The sequence below is a fragment of the Pezoporus wallicus genome, unplaced genomic scaffold, assembly GCF_028554395.1.
Source record: "Pezoporus wallicus isolate ANWC-B61680 ecotype Strahan unplaced genomic scaffold, APGP_CSIRO_Pwel_v1 scaffold_2584, whole genome shotgun sequence".
NCBI lineage: Eukaryota > Metazoa > Chordata > Aves > Psittaciformes > Psittacidae > Pezoporus > Pezoporus wallicus.
In genome coordinates, this window is record NW_026642851.1 from 490,387 (window position 1) to 512,584 (window position 22,198).

At 37.2% G+C, this 22,198-nt stretch overlaps 1 protein-coding gene across 5 annotated transcripts in view; it reads left to right on the forward strand.

The window, feature by feature from the left end:
• Nucleotides 1-22,198, forward strand: part of ICA1 (islet cell autoantigen 1) — a 71,163-nt gene that overhangs the window by 19,188 nt on the left and 29,777 nt on the right. For all 5 annotated transcript variants that reach the window (XM_057432532.1, XM_057432533.1, XM_057432529.1 and 2 more), the window contains 2 exons: nucleotides 1,469-1,592; nucleotides 3,817-4,015. In XM_057432532.1, coding sequence (XP_057288515.1) covers nucleotides 1,469-1,592; nucleotides 3,817-4,015 — 323 coding nt within the window. The remainder of the gene's footprint in view (nucleotides 1-1,468; nucleotides 1,593-3,816; nucleotides 4,016-22,198) is intronic.

The following is a 22,198-nucleotide window of genomic DNA, read 5'->3' on the forward strand; positions in this document are numbered from 1 at the left end:
GTCTGCATTATGGAATAATTTTTTTTAATCAGGATTGACTATGAAGAATATTGGGTTTAATACTAGTTTTATAATTAAGTAATCCATGCTATTACAATAAATTTGATAATGCTGACTTGGCTCTACTGGGTGTATAGTAATTAGTGGCAGTTACTGGGGGCAGGCAGGGGCCTCATTTTAGAAGCTTTAAGAAGCAGGTTGTATTAAATGACCTCTAACGGTTCTCTGCAATCGATAGTTTGATTCTCTGCTACTGTGATTTCTGGCCTGGGAAAGAGAATCCAGCTTTGGAGATATCTTTCAATTTACTTTCTTCTGTGGAATGTTGTTCATATTTTCTTGGGTTTTCTTCTTTTGACTGTCCAAAGAGAGTTGGAGATAATGTTTCAGGATCTGAAGGTAAAATTAGAATATAGAATAGTAGTGTACAAGAAATGTAGTGTTCAAGAAGTGTTCCACAGTAGCAGGTGAAATCTCTTGACGCAAAGACGTGCATGCAGCAGATTCTACTAGAATCTGCAATGGATTTGACTGCCAGCATTTGGAAAAAGGATGAGGACTTCAGGGAATATCTTTTCTTTATATTAGGCCATTCTCACTATTCATAGTGGGAAGAAATTGTTACTTTAGTAAATAGCTGCCTTGGAAGACTAATAGATAAGACCATAATGAAATGTTTTTATAAGGATATGAGATCATGAAGACCCATGGTTCCAGCTTAGAAGTAATCAACAAGTCATTGTCATCTTCTAGTTTAAAAAAGTATCACTTTATTAGAAATATTTCAGATATTTGAAATATAATTTTGAAAATAGTGTTTGAATTGTGTAAAATGTTAAAGTTGTAAAATAATCTTGCAGAGTAATTTGAAAATGAATGTTTTTTAAAATTAAGTACTAGATTTTCCATATGAAAAATTCATTTCTGTAGTCAAGCATGAAAATTGGAGATCAAGAGAAAAGGAAGTGAACTTACTTTGGGTAGTATAAGTCAAAATTAACTTCAGAGAAGGTATGCTACCAAAGATCAGCTGAGGCAGTACAGGTGGTAAAACACAACTAAAAATAGCCCCAAAACCAATCAACCAAATAATAATGATGATAAAAAAGTAAAATAAAAACCCCAAACCAAACAAGTCTTAAAATCCATGACTAAAAGATACTTTAGTCAAGATTGAGCCCTTTGTGTAATCTAACCAACCTAGTATTTTTATTCAAGGTAACAGCATGTTTCTTCTTTCTCCTGTTGGCTTTTGGCACTGATGGAATTTTGTGATTCTTAAGTATATCAGCAAATGTCTCTAGTGAATCAGATCTTCTGTTTACCAAATATAAAAATTCAATGAAATTATGTTTTTGCTGTGCTGCTTGGATTTAGAGTAACTTAACCTATTTGATGTTAAGCCTGTTTTAAAGCTGTTAGGAACCTATTAAATAACATGTTTGACCACTCATTTATTTTTCGTTAGTTCTTTCTCAGGAAGAAAATGAATTGGGGAAATTTCTTCGATTGCAGGGCTCTCAGGATAAAACGAGAGCAGGAAAAATGATGCAAGCCACAGGAAAAGCTCTCTGTTTTTCTTCTCAGCAAAGGTATATGTGTCAAAATTGCTGTCTGATTTACAAAGTATGTGGGATAACTGTAGTTGATTCACCATTGGCATAATTAATTTAGCCATTTGAAATATGTGAGGAACCAAATGATAAGAAAGTTATTACTGACCAACCTGTCTGTAGTATTTGCAATATTAGTGGCTTGCTCTGTGTAGTTTTGCCTGATCCTGGTTTTTGTCTTATGGACCTGCTGTGTCATCTGTGTATCTCCAGATCCTCTGCTTGCAACTGTACAGCTCAGGAGTTCAGAAAGCTGTGCATCTGCACACATCTCTAGCAGTGGGGTTGTAAAGGAGCTGATGTCAGGTCCCTCTCCTGCTTTGTGGCACTTCTCACTCTGCAGAGAAATGCTACAGCAGGCTCATTGTGGAGGTAATCTGGGTCCGGGGACGGCAGGGAAATGGGTAAGGAAATGCCTTTTTCTGAGCCATGTAGTCTCATGCCTCAAGTAAATAGAGGAGAAAGGAGGAGTCAGGTTGCCAGTTTCTGCTGCAGCCTTACATCTTGAAGTTCCTCAGGAGAAGATCTTAGACCCCCACTGAGGTCATGTAGGTTGGGTAGGAACAAATCAGTAAAAGTAAGGAATCCAGAGACACACATATGCACAAATATGTTTGTTACCTGGAGTCCTTGATGTCTCACTGACCCTGTGTTTGCTCAGAGAGTTTATAAGTAACAATACCTGATGAGTACTATGGTGTTTTGGGGTTTTGTTAAACAGTATTGGGACTATGAAAGTTTGAAATTCACCATCATTTGCAATGGAAAATTCTATTCTGTGATATTTTACAGGATTTTTTTGGGGCTCTTAACTACCATGATACTTTCCAGCTTTAGCTTAACAGTGCAGCTGCTTGGCTCAAAATAAAACACTGCATACAGAGCACTGAGAATTTCCAATGTTTATCTTGGGTTAGAGTTTGGTCATTAGCACATCCAGTAACAGCCATGAGTGGGATCCTTAAAACACATGTAAGGCACCTTTCAGCAAAAGCACTGGTGATTTCCTCTTTATAAAAGTCTAAACGTTTATTGAAATCCTAGTGTATGACACATCTACATAAACCAAATTTTCCTTTGAAGGGCTGAGTAAGTTTTTGTAGAACGAGAAAAAATTGAGAGGGAGTACACTAACAAGTTCACGTTTTATTGTGTCTCTCACTTCATGCATTTTTAAAGCAACTTTTAAAATAAAATCACATAAAAATAAAACCAGTTGTTTGTCTGGCTTCTCTTGAGATGTCTCCAAGGTCATGAAGTTGGGGCTGCTCTTATTTATGTTGTATGCCAATAGCTCAGTAGTTAGAGATCAAGAAGATACAATTCACTGGTTACTGGAGCTGAAATTAGGAATTCTCTTATGCCTAGGAAGTCGCTAAGTAACACACTAAACTAACTCAACACTGCTGTAGAACTGATTGAACCCATTTCAGTGAGGTAGCTGCTGGCAACCAAGAGGAAAGCAGAACCAGCAGGAGGAAGCAAAGCAAAAGTAGTCCTATCTAGTTTTGAGATCACATTAGGAGCTAAAGTGATGACATAGGGAAGACAACAATGTCCCCTACTGCCTTTCCAAAGTGTAGTTGCTGGAAGAAATGTTTAAGAAAATGCCTAAATCCTTCCAAAAGTTAAATGTCTTTCAAAGACATTGTTCAGATTCCTAAAATAAATAAATAAGTGAGGAGGAATGAGATCATTATCTACTTGACAGATGACTTCTTTATTTACCTTTACATTTGAAGATTAAAGGGCTAATGGAAGTGCTTTTTTCAAGGCTTAACGTGACAATCCGTATACATCTGTGGTATGCATCCAGTAAAAGTTACCTCAGGTATGTTTTTAGAGTAGTCCAGCTTGTGAAGAGGAATGGTAACAGCATACACATAAGCAGCTTGGCTAACTAAAATATGGATACACATTAGAAAAGGTTACTTGTCTACTTGCATGTGTAAGTGAAAAGTCACTACTTGAACAGGAAGATTACAAATACAATATTCATGCAAAATTAATCCATTCATGTGTACCCCCAGCCAAGCTTTAGGGCCATCTGAACATGACTACACTTAAGTGAACTGTTTTGGCAGTGTGTGGTTTTTTGATGGCTACTAATATGTCAGTACTTGTTCCGCAAAAGCAGACAGATTAATACAACTCTTTTGACATGTTCTTCTCCTTCCTTTCTTTCCTCCATGCCTTCCTCCAGATTAGCACTGCGTACACCTTTGAGTAGATTATACCAAGAAGTGGAGACTTTCAGGTACAGGGCCATCTCAGACACTTCTCTGACAGTAAACCGAATGGAACAGTATCGGACTGAATATAGAGGAGCTCTACTCTGGATGAAAGATGTGTCTCAGGAGCTGGATCCAGATCTTTATAAGCAGATGGAAAAGTTCAGGAAGGTATGAAGTTTCCTGTAGTTTCCTAGAAGGGGATGTCTGATGAGTGACAATGAAGCGTAGTTTTAGTTCTTCCAAGGAAAAATTTCAGCAGTACTAAGGATGCAATTTATTGTAACTGGAGTCCAATTTATCTGATACAGACTACAGGATCCTTCATAGAATGTGCTGGGAGGAAAGATATAGTACTAAGAAGCATCATTTTTCAGTAGTCTGTTCAACTTCAGCCTAAAGCGTTCTAATTTAAATAATACAAAATTTAAAGTAGGTTATCTGATTTTAAGTACTTAGTTGTGATGCCTGAATGACTAAATGCAAGAAGATACGACTACTGTCAGCCGGGGAAAGGAAAACTTATTTTTGCAACTAAAAAGTACAGAGTAACAGAAATGCTGCAGGGTCTGCTGCTAATTTTTTTATATACAGATAAAGACCAACATTTTCAAAATTGGCTGAATTGTATTGAATTCATAATTCAATTCAAAATTTGATTTTGGGGAGAAGTTGCAAATCTGGTATTTGTTTTCAGTTTCCTTGTGCAGTCCAGCATGACTCTTGGGCAACTGCTAATCACTAAAACTGCTAATAATGCATTCTCCATAAATCTTCATTCAGTATCACTCAAGTTTGCTAAATTCCTCTCCTCTCAAAAGGCTTCCAAAAATCACAGTCTGGCAGTCTGCATTTTTGCTAACAGGTGTAAGTATAGAATTTACTTGGACTCATCCTGTCCCAGTCAGTTCAAGAACACTCATGAGAACTTCAGATTTGCTCGTGAGGCTCTGGTGCCGATTTTGTTAGAAGACTATAATGTTCACAGTTTACTGTTTATACATCTTGACTATTAGGAGGAGGTAGGATCCTGGGTATAACATGGGCCTCAAAGCTTGGGCTTTGAGTAAAGGCAGTAAAAATTTTACAGGATTTTTGTGATGATTGAAAGCAGAGGCCTAAAAAACAAAAATTGTATTAAAGTGTATGTGCATGTGGCTTAGAGACAGGTAATGTACAAAAGATAAAACTGTTCATCAATGGTTTAAGTAATCTGTGGCTGAAAGTGTTTGGAGACAAAACATACTTAATTTGTGATTTTAAAAGCTTGAATAATCCATCCTCACGGGAAAGCACTGGCATGCATCGAGGCTATGCCATTTTTTGTAAACTGAAGTGGTGACAGTAACAATTAAGGAAGGGGTGGAACAAATGAAACTCCAGCTAGTCATCTAATCTTTATTTAATGTTTCAGTATAGGGTATTCCTGTAAGTCTTGTGGCACCAGACATGTGTTTTATTATGCCTTGTGGGAAATGTTTAGAATGGCGAGTCCTTGCAGGTAAAATAATTGGTATGGTCTTGGCCTCAGCCAATTGCTTATGTATAATGTTTGATTTATTAGAAAAACACTTAAAAAGTGGAATGTTAGAATGAATAAAGCAGTACTGGTAATGGTCATACAAAACTGATTTATAGCTTTCTTGCAAAACAAATGCTGTGGAAGGTATAAATTATATAAATGGTAAAGTAATTAAAATAATGTATGCTTTGTACAGTGATCTGCTGTAGTTAAAAAGATATGAAATTTCAGCCATCTTGAATTGCTGTGCTTCAAGGTCAGCAAAAATATTTGTTTCAGGTTTTTGGGGTATTTTTTTTAAAGGTCTTACAAAACTTAGTAGTAAAAATGTGGAAATACTAAGTATATTGAAATATTTTTGAGTCTGAAATGAATTATATTCTGACATAAAGTAATAATGTAGGTTATAAAATTCTGTAGCATTACCACAAATAGTTAAAAGAAAAAAAAAGAAGAACAACCCAAAACTTGAAGAAGTTCTTTTGAACCTTTCTTTCCTCCAGCCGCCTATCAACTGAAAAGCTTTCAGATTGCATTGTAATGCAGAGAACAAAAAGCTCTGTATTTTGTAGCCAACAGAGTAAAGAAATGCCCTTGGTAGCCACTTCCCTGCATACTCCATCTGTGCAACAGGCACATCAAAATAGTCTTTGAAGATTTTAACGCTTGGAGAAAGTAAACTTTCTCTTTTTTCATTTTGGGAAAAAAAATAATTCCTCAAGCATAATGTACTTAGCTAGCTGTTGCGTAACAAGACACAACAGTTTGGATTTAGTGCTTTACAAATGTAGTAGGCAAACAAAACTAATGGTGGATGCTGTAGACCTAAATAATTAAAGGAGTTATTTTTATTGTCATCTTGTTCTATTCTTGCTTGCAGAACTTAATTGTGCCATAGTGTGGCAGTGTAATGCTGGGATTTTAGGACTTATTTTGGATCTGTAACAATAATTTACAAAGTTATTCAAGTTCTGTGTTGAGAAAGATATCATAATTACTGATGCAAGGGGTTTGGTTCTAAAATATACCATCACCAGAGAGACGTATTTGATCTGGAGCTGCATATCTAGTCATACAGCAGCAAGCAGTTAATGAAGCTGATTCTGTGATTCTGTCAGAGCACTTGAAATAAAGTTTTCTTCAGACTTCTAATTGTAAAAATCCTAAGTATTACTTCAGTAAACACCTTTTTTATTTCAGGTAAACAGTGCTGGTTTAGTGATCTTTAATGCACCTAGTGCATCAGCACTATTTCTATCACTTGGTTGTAGGACTTGTTTTTTGAAGAATGTGGCCTTTTATAATGTAATCCTATGTGTGTGTCATTATGTATACAGATACAGTACTTGATTTTGGAGGCCAAAGTTAAATCAATCCATACAGGTTTTTCATACTTTCCATCAGAATAGCTCAGGCTAAAAGATCAACAGTTGAGCCAGTATTTTCAGAACTGGTAAAATCTGAGTTAAAACATCGGCATTTTTGTAGCTGTCTTTCAAAACAATGAGGTACTTAAATGAATTTTCTAATGCTGTTCTCAAGGCATCAGTCTAAAAATGCAAGACATGGCAATATTATCACTTTCAAAGTGTCCCAGAACACTGCAGAACAGCCTTTTACATTCTTGTTTGAAGATATCTTTGTGACTGTAGCTACTTGAGTCAAACCAAGGAAATGGGTGAAGTATTTATTTTTCCCTGCAGAGTTCTATAATACTATGTAACTTAGTTCTTTTTTTGTTTTTGTTGTTTCTATTGAAAGTTTTTATGGATACTCCAGTGCTATTCTAGATATAGAGGTCTTCCACACCAAATTCACAGTTTTAAGTGTTGCTTGAGAGAATCTAAACAGCATCTTGGCGATGGTGTGATATTTAAAACAATTTGAATGATTTGGTAGCCTTTTACCAAATTCTCCAGCACTCATCAGATTTTTAAGCTTCTTAAATCCAGGTTGTTTTATCTGTCTCATGACTCTACACTATAGCATGAGCTCTGCCATATTGTTGTAAAAATATAGACCAAATTGTCCAAGTGCTGATAGTCCCCCGATGTCCTTCCTCTAACTCTGAAAAATTTAAGCTTTGCCATGTATTTTCTAAGAAGGAGCATGCCATTGTGCAGAGTGATAAACTAGGATACCAGCAGCCTACTATGTGCAGCCTGTAGGAACACAGAAGAGACTCTGCTGTTTATTTTTACTCATTTAAGCTACCTCAGACACTTGTACCCTGCAATATAGACTTTCTTATCAAACCTAGACATTACAATGCCACCTGTAGCAAGTTAAAAGTGAGAGAACATGGCAGGACATATATTGTGCTGCATTGATAGAGCATATTATTCCTTTATTTGTTTTTCATTTCCATCATTATTCTAGTTTTCTGCTTCCCCTTCATTCTCAGGCTGAAGTGTCTTTGTAAATACCCAGTGACCATGCTGGCATCCCTGAGACATGATGTGCTGCAGCAGTGTACTGAGAACTGGGTACCTGAAGTGTTGGGCTTTGTTTCTCCCTGTTATCTAGTCCTGTCTGCTTTGCCAAAGCTGCTTTTTTGGGAGTTCTGCTTCTGTATGAACCAAATGAAGCTCAGATGGGACAAAGAATAGGTTGAAGCTGTATAAGGGTAAGGAGTGGTGCATGGGCTGGTTGCAGCAGACCTAAGTAAATGCCAGGAGGCTGATCTGCTTGGCATACAATGTAAGTCCTATATCTATCTCTGTGGTATTTGGTTATTAAAGCATATATGTGATTTTGTAAAACAGTATGTATTAGATGGGGTACTATTTGGAAAAAGGATTGGATTTTGATCGATATACTTGCATGGGATCTGTGAGGAGAACGAGGAGCATGGCTTGTTCTGAATGATTAGAAAGGTTCTCCCCCACAGTGCAGAGCTCTGAACTACAGAAGTGTTAAGGAGGTGGAATAGATCCTACCACAAATGAGAATTGTTAGAATATTTCCCCGAAAGATCCTAAATGACAATAGGACCTTTAATGCCTAGCTTTTACTTTGCACACAGCTGTCAGGAAACTTGAAAGCTTGCAACTGAGTTGTTTGGGCACAATTTGAAGCACTCCATGTAGTTGAAATAAAATTAATGCCCTTAAATGACATTTTTAAGATAAATCTGGCAAGAGGAAAGGAAAGGCAGTGAGAAAAAGGGAAGTTAACAAGAGCTGATAATGATGTAACAGTACCTTAAACTGTTGTTTTTGTAATACTTTTTTTTATAATGATATAACTACCTTAAACCGTTGTTTCTGTAAATGTACAAAATTATGTAGGGAGTGGCTGATCTATGCAAGTTCTCTGTTAAATATCTTTTTAAGAAATGACAGTTAAAGCTTGTGGGGACAGCTGGGGAATAAAGATGAAGATCTAAATAAATCCATTGATTAAAAGGTCAGAAGGGAAAGGCTGAAGTATATGTATTCATTGTAAGGATCTCAGCAAGTATGGATAAGATACATCTGCTGCAGCCTGACAGGGAAGTCTTGGTACCCACATCTCTGTTCCCCTTCTGTCCCCTGGCCTATTAGCACTGCCTGAGATGAGTGCATTTTGGCTTGTGTGATGATGAAGGGGCTATACTATGTTACAGCATCATCTGCTACTTGCCTGTCCATTATCATCAACTTAAAGCAGCCCCGCAAACCTGGAGGCACTGTGAAAATGTGCTGGAGGATTATTTTTTTAATTGTCTGTTACATCTTGAAAACTCTTGGAGAGCTGAGAAAATGAAAAAAAAAAAAACCCCGACAAAAAACCTAGGGAAGGAGGAAAAAGCAAATGTGATGCTGATCTTTGAAGTAAGAACAGACTTTGCAGTTTCCGTCCTTGTAAATTTAATTTCAGTTCCTGGTAAAAAAATGAAAAGGGAATCTGCAGGCATTTAGAGGCTCGCAAACTGAAGAGTAAGTAAACAACACAGATTTATAAATAACATTACAGATTTTTTGTGTTATTTCTCATTTTTAATAAAATTATTAAATTAGGAAAAAATTGCAAAACTGAATTGTTGCAGTTCCTCATGTGTGATTACTGGAAAAATGAATTTGACTTTGCTTAGAAAAATAAGAGCTCTCAGGAGCTGAGAGTGGAGAATATTGGCTGAGGGACACTAAACAAAGTTTCAGAGACTCATAGAATATAAAGATGGAAAATACCTTAAAGATCAACTAAGCTTTCTTCCTGCCAGCACAAAATTGTGCATTTGTAATATATTTTCCAAGTGGTTTTCTACATCTAATAAATATAATTCAGTTGAGGGTGACACTCTTAGAAGTTTTTTGGATATTGGTGGTGTTCTAGTTCAATTATTAAAAAGCCAACCAAAAGAAAATGTGCTAATGATAATTACATCTGCAGACGATATAAGCTGGAAAGCCTTTGGTTTTCCAGCAGCAAAGTATACCAGCTTCTCAAAGAAAAATATCTTTGGCCCTTGCAGTCACACTGGTGTAACAAATAGACTCAGCTGCCATAGTTACAAATAGCAGTGTGATTAATGTTTAGAGCCAGCTATGGTAGTCAATGTTTACTAACTTTATTCATTTAAAAAAAAAATAAAGAGAAAAAAAAGGTAAGAAAAAAAATGTTGTGGTCAGCCATTGACTCTGTTTCTTTTTAGGTTATACTTTTACATTAAATTCCAAGGTTAACTGCACCTGGAAAACTTAAATCAACCTTTAAGTGACAGAAATGTACGCCTTTTCATGTGAGAGCAGATGATGATTGTTGTGCTCTGGAAAAGTCAGAAAGATCCGAGTAGCTTTAGTAGACCACACATTAGATATATATGGTACTATAATGTGGAAAATAATGCTGGCTTTTATAATACCCATTAGGAATGTGAGATGCTAAAGTCTATCCCAGTGATAATCCATCTTTATCACTCTTTGTTCAAAATCTTCCTTAAATAAACAAAGTCCCACTCCTGCCTCCAGTCTGTTTGCAGGTTTGGATTGCTGCTGCTCATCAGATGAATAGGTGAGATCCAATACTAATCTCTGCAAGAGAGCTGTGTACTCTAAAATTAGTAAGATGGTGTCACACTGCACTCTGAGATCCGCCTCTTAGTGTAGCAACGTGATGGCAAAGATAAAGAGATAACAGCATGCTCTTACAATATGATGATAAGCAACACCTACACATACCACTTCTTGTGACATGCCTGTGCCACCAAGAGTGTGTTTGGTTGCATTCTGGTAAGGAATAGCAGCAAGAACATTATTTTTTAAGATTTTTTTGTTGTTGTTTTTTTTTAATAGGAAAATACATGGTGTTGGAAATGTTAAATTTAATGACTTACCTAGAATTTTGGTGGTCAAAAACAAAGCACACACAAAGTGCTTTTTATACAAAATTGGAGGTTTTGCTTTGTCATTATTGTCTCTCCTTGTAAAAGCAGATGGAGTTTCAACACTGTTTTCTCTGTGCAGTTTCTGCTGTAATGTTTTTTCCAGGTTCTCCAGTGTCAAATTCAATAACATTAAGTGGAGAAAACAAAACATTTCAAGATACTTTAAATACAAAATGTTCAAGCATTTTAAGGTGGTTGTGAAAGATACACCTTTTTTGAAAACATGACCTTAAGCAAAGATGTTCTTCATAGTGTAAGCATTTTATAATCTTGCAACTTCACCACATCAAGTACCACTTGTAAGAATCGGGGTAGGCCATAAGATAAAATCAACGATTTTCTGAAGCTGTTTCATTATATATTAAATACCGCTGATGATTGTTATTGAGTTAAAAGCAGAGTAACTATATGATGGAGATGCCCTTTTAAAGCATAAGAGTATGCCACTTAAAAATAGAAACAGGCTTCTTGGAACAGATTACATCATCTTAATAGGTATTACTTGTAGAGTGTAGTTGCTTCCAGAGATTGATTCTTGCCCTTGAGAGGCAGTTCATCATCTGTTCAGTTATTTTTAAGAAAGAAGAGTCTGAGGTGAGACTTGGCAAAGTGGCTGTAAAATAGAGTAAAATGAAGTGCTAGACTACAGATACAATATATTTTTAACAGCCTTGTTTCATGGAACCTAGTTAAAATTAAAAAAGCTAGACTTACTTTAATTGTACATTTTCAGACTTATATTTAGTTCAAGAAAAGGCAGGCAGACATATCCTAATAATTTCTGTTCACATAAGTAGCAGAACTCGGAATGTTTCAACAGAATACTGCAAATATTTTAATAATTAAAATCAATAGTAATATTAAGTTCAACTTTAATATAGTAATTATTAGCCCAGATATTAAAAAAGGCCCTCTCAAACATGATGTGACAAAAATGAAGCTCCAAGAATTTTTCTTACATCTGATCATGATAGACATGTAAGCTGTAAATGTAATACTAATTTCCTTTTTCTAAAAAAGGAACAACTGAACACTGTTTTGAGTTAATTATTCTGTTGTGGTGTGGTCTTAAAATCACAGAGAAAAGATGATTGCCTAGACAACTTCTATTGCTCACATGAAAACTCTAACCTGGCAAACTGGTCTGTGTGGGCAAAGCCCCTAACCCATATGGATCATTATGTGAATTTAGAACCTAAATGAAGTGTAAAAATGTAAACACAATAGGTTGTGAGAGTAGAAATGAGATTTGGAAAATTCCCTCAGCCTTAATAATCTGAAAAGGGTAGAAGAATAGCTAAAGAAATATTTTTTAAAATAAATGAAATGCAGATGTGACTGAACTGAGAGAATTCTGCAGGAGAGAAGAATAAACAGGAAGGGGAATACAGCTGTTGGGGAAAACATTGTTTACACAAGAGAACCAAGTTTTTCTATGGTCACCACTGCCCAGGAATTCTTCCTATACTCTCCTAAAATGCCTGGGCACATACATAATGTAGTCCATCTGCTTTTACTTCAGAAGGCTTTTGCTGTTCAGTTATATGCTACACAGGCATGCTACATAGGCTCTGAATGATTACAAAGACGCTATCTTTGATTTTTCTCCTTCGCATAAGGAAACAGAATGAAGATAGGACTGCAAAAAATGCCAAGAAACAAAGGGTACTGTTCTAACCAGAAAAACGGCTCATATGCCATTTCATCTCTGTTTTAGGGATATTCTGCCTGAACCTTGCTTAGATTGCAAATGTTGTTTCTTCTGTAATAGTACAGTGTGAAGTCTGAAGAGCACTATAGAAAGATTCAGTTTTGGGTTTTTTTTGTAAGTGCAATCACTCTGAGGTATTTTCTGGATAAAATATAATAAAATTGGTTTGAGGGAAACAATGCATACTTACTGATCCATTAAATGACAACCAGGAAAAGCAATAATGACACATGGCATTGTGTGCCACAGACTTAGTATTATAAATGAATCATGATTATTAGTGGGTGCTGTTTCATATTCTGTGTTGAAAGAAGTTAGTAGAAAACAAAACCCAAAACTTCAATTTATAGGACTTCTGCTCCTGCATTAGCACTGTAAACAGAGTAGCTTTGTGCTCTGGACAGGGATTGCATCTGGGGATTAAATATAATGCTCCATCCCTGCATTTAGATGCAGGGATGCATATAATGCATCTAAATTGAATGCTCCATCCCTGGCGGTGTTCAAGGCCAGGTTGGACAGAGCCTTGAGTGACGTGGTTTAGTGTGAGGTGTCCCTGCCCATGGCAGGGGCGTTGGAACTAGATGATCTTAAGGTCCTTTCCAACCCTAACTATTCTATGATTCTATAAAGGCAACTCGGTCATCATGGTGATCTTGTTAAAGGTATCTTTCTTGGAGTGTTGCTGTCACATCCAGCTAGATTTGCAGCTATATTTGTCAGTGGCATTCCATGGCAATTTGTCTATCTGCCCATCCCACCACCCTTTGCAATGCCAAGAGGATTTTGCAGGCCAGCTTACTGCTTTGTGGTGTTTTCACTGGGGTAAATATTACTGCACCAGAACTAGACCTTTTCACATCCCTTTACCTAATTCCAGCTTATTCACTCCCCCCATCTGCCTACTCAGAAGGGGCCTAGAGTCAAGTAACCGTCTTAGTCAGACCTTGAAGAATTTAATTTGGGTGTAAAGAAATGAAAAATACAAATGACATTTTCCAACTATGATGACACTGCACTTAAAGGGGTAACGAAGACTTCCAAAAGATCTTCAGGCAATAAGATAAACCGAACTGTGTAATTACTAGATGAATAAAATCATGGGCATAGTAGAGAGATTAGGTTTATGCTATATTACGATTTTCTTTACATCGCCCCTCTGGTCTTCCAGTGTTCAAAGACGTAGTAATTACTTGTTTCCATTTCCTGCAGTGGTTAACTCTCTAATTACTCTCTACTTGCTGGCCTACCTCCCCACCCCCCCCCACACCATCTGTGCCAACCATCCTTTGCTCTCAGGTTGTCTTGTATGTTAAACCCAATTGAGTTATAATAAACTCAGCAATTCGCAGCACTTTTGGCTCTAAATCCAGGTTACTTCTGATTTAGAACTGAATGTGATCTTTCAGACCTGAAAGCTTATTTCTTTGCTTTTGCCATTGATTTTGGTCGGTCTGCTTCTTACTGCAACGACTGCAGTCGTTTTTGGCAACTTGCAGATTTTCATCATATTAACAAAATGTGATTCTTTGTTTTCAGACTACATAGTTATTTGCATCTGTGCAAAGAACTTTGATTTTATCAAGTCCTTGTAGTCATTTGAGGAGAGGAAATGTTTTAAGTTATCAGGACCTCTTCCCTGAAGAGGATGTATGTTCATACACGAAAATGTGCACCCGTTTGCAGTTTAAAATAGTATATGTCCAAGCACGCTGTTGTGGTAATTACCACTGCAGATTGACAGATGTGTGTTCACGACTAGAACTATATTCGGGGCTTTTAACATAGAAGTCTGTCCCCAAACTCTGAAGTAATGATATTAGATGACTGTCATTCTGTATGCAGTTTAAGAACCTCCTGGTAACGGGAATAGAAAAATCATTGGTAATTATTGTCTTTGTACGTCCTTGCTTCAAGGTCTCTTGTTGCTGTCAACACATCTGGGGTTTGTTGGTTTTTTTTTTCAGCCTAGTAAAGCACACATCTTGGATTTGGCTAATACTGAAACCTGTTACCAACAGAAAGTTGAAGCATGTATCTAGGCTTCTTACAGTAGAAAGAAAAAAAAAAAAGACCTTCTGACAAGGCTAGAAGCAATGTATTTATTTCCTTCATTTAAATTGTCATTTCATGTTTGTTCCCTTTTTAAAACAATTTGCGTATTGATCTAAACTGTAAAAATGAATACAATTACTGTGAGAAACCTTTCCATCTTAATAGCTTGAGGAGCATGTTATGTTTGTTCTATGCTGGCCAATAAGCAGAGAGTACCCAGAAGTTGTAAGCTCTGAGGGGTAGAGCTGCTCTCATACACAATTTATTCCTGTAATGACCCGATGTGAATAAGTTCGGAGGAAAGGCTGTGTGCACTCTAGCTCTCAGCTGTTACATGTCTGGCTGCATGAAAACTCCCTCCTTTGATACAGTTTGAAGTTAAACAGATTAATCATAAGTAGTTTGTCTTTACGCTAGAGAAAATTGAGAAGTCTCATGCAGCCAACAGTGGTGTCAGCTGGGGTGTAGCTGCTGAGTGCTGCCCTCTGCTTCGTCCTGGGCCCTCCTTTGGAACAAGAGCTACAGCTGTTTGTGTCAAAGCTGCTGAGGTCAGGCCCTACCCTGCGTAAAGTGTGGACATGTTCACTTGGAGATTGCTTCTTTCTGCACAGGCAGGAGATAGGGAAGTCAGTAGGTAACACATAAGGAGCTTGAGGAGCTTAAGTACTTGAAGAGTGGAGAAAAGTTTTTTTGATTCTTGGAAAGGAAATGTCAGGATTACACATAGCCCTTTTTCCCGGGAAGGTGTTTGGCCATGCAGAGATGCTGCTTCTCTGAGAACTGGTGCCTAAATGAAGCTGAATTGGTACAGAACTCTGTGTAAACACTTCCTGCATTTGAGAATAGCATCTATCAATTTAGCTTAAAGTGTATTTTCCCCAGTTTAAATTCCACTACTCTTAATTTGAAATATCTTCTGTAAACATGCTTAGCATCTGTTCAGTTCAAAGTCATTTTTAAAACAGTTTGGTTAAGCTGCAGAAAAATAACCTTAACCCTAACCTCCATTTCTAGGGCTGTGCTCTCAGGGGCTCTTAAATCTTTTAAGGTGGTGTGACTCAGTAAAGTTGTTTTGCTTTGCCTGATTTTTATGTTGTGCTGTGATCTTAATTTCAATAATGTCTTTGAGTGTGGTTTTGGAAAAGTAAGGACTGTTGCTGCTTTCAGCTTCTTAATTTTAGCAAACTTTCCTTCAATTTACTGTAAACAGTGGTTGGAGTTATGAAAGTGATCCACATCTTGTATTTCAGAGTTGGTCACATCCTGTATTTGACAGACATTTAAAAAAGAAAAAAAAAAAAAGCTGACATATTATATTTTCTGTGTATATTCTGCTTCATGTTTTGTTGCAATGAATGCATTTCTGGTAGAGCAATTGGATTCATATTTTGGAACTGCTCTGTGCTACTCTGTGAAAGTTGTTGTTCAGACTTAAAGCTAAAGATTTTGTTGTCTGATTTTTGGCTGGATAAACTTGTTGGATTCTGCTGAGAAATGTAACTTTGATCAGGGCTGTGTCCAGCTGCTGGGTAAGTGGAAAAGATTTTTCAGCGGCTGTTCTCTCACCAAACCATGTCCTGTGTCTGTCTGCACTAGGCCATGCTAGAAGGGCAGAAATCAGGAAGGAGGAGAAAAATACCTCCTTCATATGTGTTAATTCCTTAGGAAAAAAAACCTTCAGAGGTTTTCTGTTGCTGTTGGGCTGTACTTTTCCACCCCCTTTTATTATTCCTTTTTTATCTTCCTATGAAGGGACTAAATTATTTTTTAATAATGGAGGAGGAAGTGTGTTCTGTTGCTGCAGGGCAGTGGTTAAAAAATAGTTATTTAGCACAGAGTAGTATTACTTGTAACAGGTAGTTTTCATGTCTCAGAGAAATTTGAATTAGATGATAACAAAACTGTGCTGCTACACATTTGGGTACAGGTCTTTGCACTACCATAGTATTGATAGTAGGGAGAAAAACATGTCAAATCCAAGTCAAAAAAGTTAAATGGGCAAGGAAAATAACCCCAGCATTATTCTCTTGAGACATTTTCTATTGGAACACCCTGTTGGTTGAATAGCAGGAATATTTTTGGCATATGAATTTAGAGTATCTTTAATTGATGGGCCTGTTCTAATTAAATATCTAACTCAGTAATAGAGCTGTTCCAACAATATTTATTTTTAGCAAACTACCTTCTTAAAACATAAAAGGAGGGGGGAAGCTATATATACTTTTTCCCAGAAGATTCATTATACAGTAACACTGTGGAGTGCACCACTCCTCTCTTAAATATCTTTAGTAACAGTTTCACTCAACAGACAACCCTCTAAGACTTGAATGAGGAGAGAGGAGTGTTTGCTGCATGCTGTGGCAGTGGGTACCGAAGATAAACTAAGCCTGTTCAGGTAGATTCTGCAGGTTTTGACAATCCATTTCCAAAATTCAAACCCCAGGTCTTAATATATATGTAGATTTCTGTACAAGGGGTACAAAATCTTACGAAGGTAAAGTACTGAGATCTGACATTCTCTCTGCACTGCAGTTACAATTGTGGAAATGTTTGAGCATCTCAAAATTGTCCCTACTCCTCCAGATGAATCTGTGTGACTGCAAAGTTTATATACTGTCATACAGCTACAGTATCTGAAGCATTTGTACGTGCTTTCTGCTATTTAGGCATGTTTGGGAGTAGGCAGTACTTGAATACACTCTGGGAATTGAAACTGAGCACTCTTACAGTTTCAAAATCATATAACTCAATGTGCTGTTAAATTTTGATCATGGAAAATCTGCTGTTATACAAATGTTAGAGATTACTACCTTCTTGGAAAAGCTTCTTTGAAGTATCTGTGCTGTCTTAGACCACAAAACAGAGAATTCTCCTAAGGCAGTCTGAATCTAACATAGCAAACTCGCAAGCCCAGTTTGACCTGCAAACATGCCTTAAGGTTGCCTTCTTCTTAAGGATGGGCTGTTAGTTCCGATAAAAATGCGCTCTTTGTCCACCATCTGTCTTCTCTGGAGACCAATGCTAGCAATCAGGATAGAGCAAATACACAATAGCATTTTCTTGTACTACTGTGCTCAGTAGAGGCATCATAAGACATAGTGTTTTGTTTTTTTCTATAAAATTGTTCAGTTGTCTTTTGAACCAGTGTTAATTTTGGCCATAATCTGTTCACTGTGATCAGAAAGCTGCCCTACTGACACAAGTGTTGTGTAAAGATTCACTGTTCCCATGCTGAGTTCAAACAGCTAGTTTGGTTTAATGCCCTCTGATTGCTGTTTTGCCCAATTCTAGTCTTTTACGACTTCTGTATGTGTTGTGTGATGGACTTCCATCATTCTCCTCCTTAGTCATCTCTTTTTTTTTCTGGGCTGGTAAATGCTAGTATATCATCTTTTTACAGAAACTAATTTACAGCTTTGATCAGACATCTTGTTCTCGCCTGCTTTTTTTCCCCCATTGCTAAGCCTGAGCTAATCTGCTCTTGCAGATCCAGTTTAGCTTTGGGTGGAAGAAAAATATAGAGTGAAAAAAAATTCTTCATGTCACTGTGTAATATTTATGGAATCACATGCATAATGTGCAAGGAAGTTCTCACTTTTCCCCATCCCTGAAGAGACACAAGAGAGTTGGAAAAGTTACACTATAAAACAGCAGGAATAAACATAGGGCTGGGAAGGAAGTGAGGTAGTAGAAAAAAAGAAAGAGAAAAAGGAGTAAAACAAATGTGTATGAGCTTGCATAAAGGAGAGAAGAAAAGCTACTTAGCAGGATTCAATTTCTGCAATAGTTGTCAGTGAATATATGAGAAGATGGTACAACGAAACTTTGTTTTTTGAAGGCGAGAAAAAGGAAGAATATTCAAGCCAGCCATAACCTTATATCCTCACAGGGGTGAGAGAATTGCACACATCTGCTGACTGTCAGTAGTTATGAAGTAAGCAGTTTAGACCATGGCTTACTCATTACTGCCAGGCTGGAGTTATGTGACGTGTGAGCCAACAGGCTCAAGGCAGTAAAATTTTTACAGGCAGAGTGTTGAAAAACATAAGAGGGAAATGTGGTATAAATGTGACACAAAGGGCAAATTTCATATTCTACTGAATAAAATCCACAAAGAAGTTATGGTGCATGTCCACAGCCTGGCTGTTTGGTAAACATGATATTTGTATAATATCTTTTGGGGAAAAAAATCCTCTATTGGGATTTTAAAATAGTAGTAGTTTACTCAATGTACCTAACAACATCTTTTCTTACCGTATAATTTTATATTACTGTTAAAGGAAAAAAAAAATGCAGCAATGCTTTTTAAGCACTTTCCTTTTTAACATGAGATTCTCCTTTACCCAGGAACATATACATGGATTTCAAACCAGGAAGAAGAAGTCAGACATTTGACCCAAAGTACTGACAGGACAAGGACAGGGCTAGAAATTAAGAAAAACTTAAGGAAAAGTATCAAAAAGTGTAAGATGTAACTTGAAGAGTAGGGAAGCTTACTTAAGACAAGGTGTTTCTAAGCCAATCTACATCATTTAACAAAGAGAAAATGAAGAGTAGGCTTGCCCATGGTATGTATGTTGCTGAGGGTCAATCTACTCCTCAGGAGTTTAATCAAGAACCATGGCTTGGAAGCTTATACTGGATGAATTCAAATGGTAAATAAGGCATGTATTTAATACTGTTATTATTAGTAATAAAGGAAATTGGTTTAGGTTTGTGGTTTTTTTTTTTTTGGACTTCGCTTAGGCTAGGATTTGTCAAACCTAACTTCAGACATGTGCTGTGTAGATGTCTGCGCTGAAGTAATCAAAAAGAACTCCCTTTATAGTCCACTGGAGAGAAATAGGCTCTTTTAGGGTAATATGAACCAAACTCTAGTCTTGATTGTTTGTGTTGGCCAGATCTCCATCCACTAAAACAGATCACAGGGTAACAAAGTAGATACCAGCATCAGAGCTAGGCACACGTAGTATGTGTCTCTGGAAAACGTGCCTTAGGGTAAGTGCAGAAGTAGTATTTTGTGATGTTAATCTACTGATTTGTTCTGAAGTTGAACTCTCTAGCCAAATATACGGCAACTGTTTAGGAATGCTTTTCCAGAACACCTGCAGAGCTTCCCAAAGCTAAATCAGGTAAGAATGACCAAGAAGACAGGAATCGTGCTGTGCACAGGGACAAACTCTGGCAAAAAATGAGCCAAAATAATTACTGTAATTTGAAGATTACTGCGGGATTTATAGTGGCTCTCTTTAAAGAACTGCTAAAATTGTCCATATCCTATTAGAATTGGAGAAAATACAGGTTCCTGGAGTTTAAAACTTTGCTACCTACAAATACCTGAATGTTTCTAATAGTGTTTTAACATAATGGAAAAAGTAAATTAAGTATCCATTACTTTAGTTGAACTACTATAAAAAGGTGGGGTTTTTTTATACTGTCTTAAATAAATGACATCTCTTGTGTTTTTAAAACTGTGAGAACTTAATCCAACATAAATATACCAAGTCTGTGTGAACCTCCTGAAGTTCAACAGTGCCAAGTCCAAGGTCCTGCATGTGGTCATGTGAGAAGCTCCACCTGAACCAGGAGTATGCGCTTGCAGCCCAGAAAGCCAACCATATGCTGGGCTGCATCAAGAGGAGCATGGCCATAAGGTCAAGGGAGGTGTTTCTCCCCCTTGCTCCACTCTCATGAGACTTCACCTGGAAAATACTGTGTTTAGCTTTGAGCCCCAGCATAAGAAGGATGTGGATGTGGTTTTTAAGTGGCTAAGGTTTTAAAAGTTGCAATTGCTAATAGATTTAAAGCATAGAACATCATGTACTGTACTGACGATTTGTACTGGCTGAGACATTTGGGCTTGTTCCACCTTCAGAAGTGCAGGCTCAGAGACCTTACAGTGGCCTTCCAGTATTAGGCTCTAGTATTATATTACCAGTATATATTCCAGGTATAGGTACTAGTATATATTCCAGTATTAGCTATAGGGGGCCTGCAAGAAAGCTGGAGAGAGACTTTTTACAAGGGCATGTAGTGATAGGGTAAGGGTTTTAAACTAAAAGGGGGTAGATTTAGGTTAGACATCATGAAAAAATCCTATACTATGAGGGTGACAAGGCACTGGCACAGGTTACACAAAGAAGCTGGGGATGCCCCATCCCTGGCAGTGTTCAAGACCAGGCTGGACGGGGCTTGGAGCAACCTGGTCTAGTGGAAGATGTCCCTGCCTATGGCAGGGGTTTGGAACTAGATTATCTTTAAGGTCCCTTCCAACCCAAATCATTCTGTGATTTTACGATTATACAACCTTAAAAGAATTTTAGGTTGTTGTGATCTATTCTGGGAGATGATACTCTAATGATAAACATATACATATATATAAATGTATATAGAGTTTAAGGTCTAAGTAATGCAACTTTGCAAAGTTCCTTCAATGCAGCTTAAAAAGTTCTGGTTTGTTGTGTTATTTTTTATTTCAAATTATAATTTATTTGGTGTCCCAGAGCAGCAGAGCATGTTACAGGCAGAAGTAAAAACTGTCAGAGTATGATCACTTTCCTGATGAAAAAATAATTAAGCACCCCAGTTCTATAGCATAGTAGAGCATCACAGGCACAAATGGGAATAAAGTACAAAAAAATGTTATTTTATTTCTATTAATTTCGTGGGCTTGAGAAATTCTGTTGCACACTACACAGAAATTTAGACCTGTGTGTTGTGTCAAAGCTATCATGTGTCAGTGTAAAGTGTCCATGTGAAATTCAGTTCTGTCATGTAATCCTTTCCTTGACTGGTACACAAATACTCTCCTGTTTATAGTATCTTTATTAGCCCTTCGTGAGGGAAACAGAAGAAAAAGAGGTGTTTAAAATCCTATAGCCTTACCCTATGCATGAGAAATTGAAAAAAAAAAAGCCATCACTCTCCCCCTCACCCCTAAACTTGGAATTTTATGTTCATTTTATTTGTACACCAGTCAGGATATGTTTATATTATATTATAAATCAGTATAAGCAGAAAAACAAACCCATAATGCCTTCAAACTTTCCAAGTTCTCTAATCAGCTGAGCACAGCTGAAGGCTGAAATTTTCTCGGATCTGGTATATCCAGACACCCATTGGCAGCTCTAATGCTTTTTAGTTGGTAGATGTTGCAATAGATAAATGTTTGTAGTAGATATGTGTGTGTGTATGCACATGTGCTCTATAGCACAATGGAGATTTAAGAGAACTGTACCACACAAATGATGGAGTGGGGCAGGCTATTCATGGTCATATTTACAAGACTGGGATCTTTTAGTTGATTTATTTTGCAAAACAGAACAAGTGGTTGCTATAATGTGCACTGCCCTGTACTGCTGGGTCCAAGAGTCACTCACCTCTGTATATAGCTGGTGAGGGCATGTTTTGCCAGTGCAATCCAGTGTCTGTCAAACACTTGGGCTTGTGCATGAGTATCCCATAACTCTGCGGCAGACCTGTAGTTTATTCAGTGCTTTTTGGTGCCAGGGACAATGGACCCAGTCTCACTGAAGCCTTCAGGAACTGCTGTAATATAAATGTTAAATAGTAATGACCGATACTATTGCAAAGGGAATAGTCACATATTCAAATAAAATGTGAATTGTCATCAGCCACTATTGTTCTTGTGTGTGAGTTAAAACTATTACAGCTGTTACTTAGTCTCCCATTCTGACT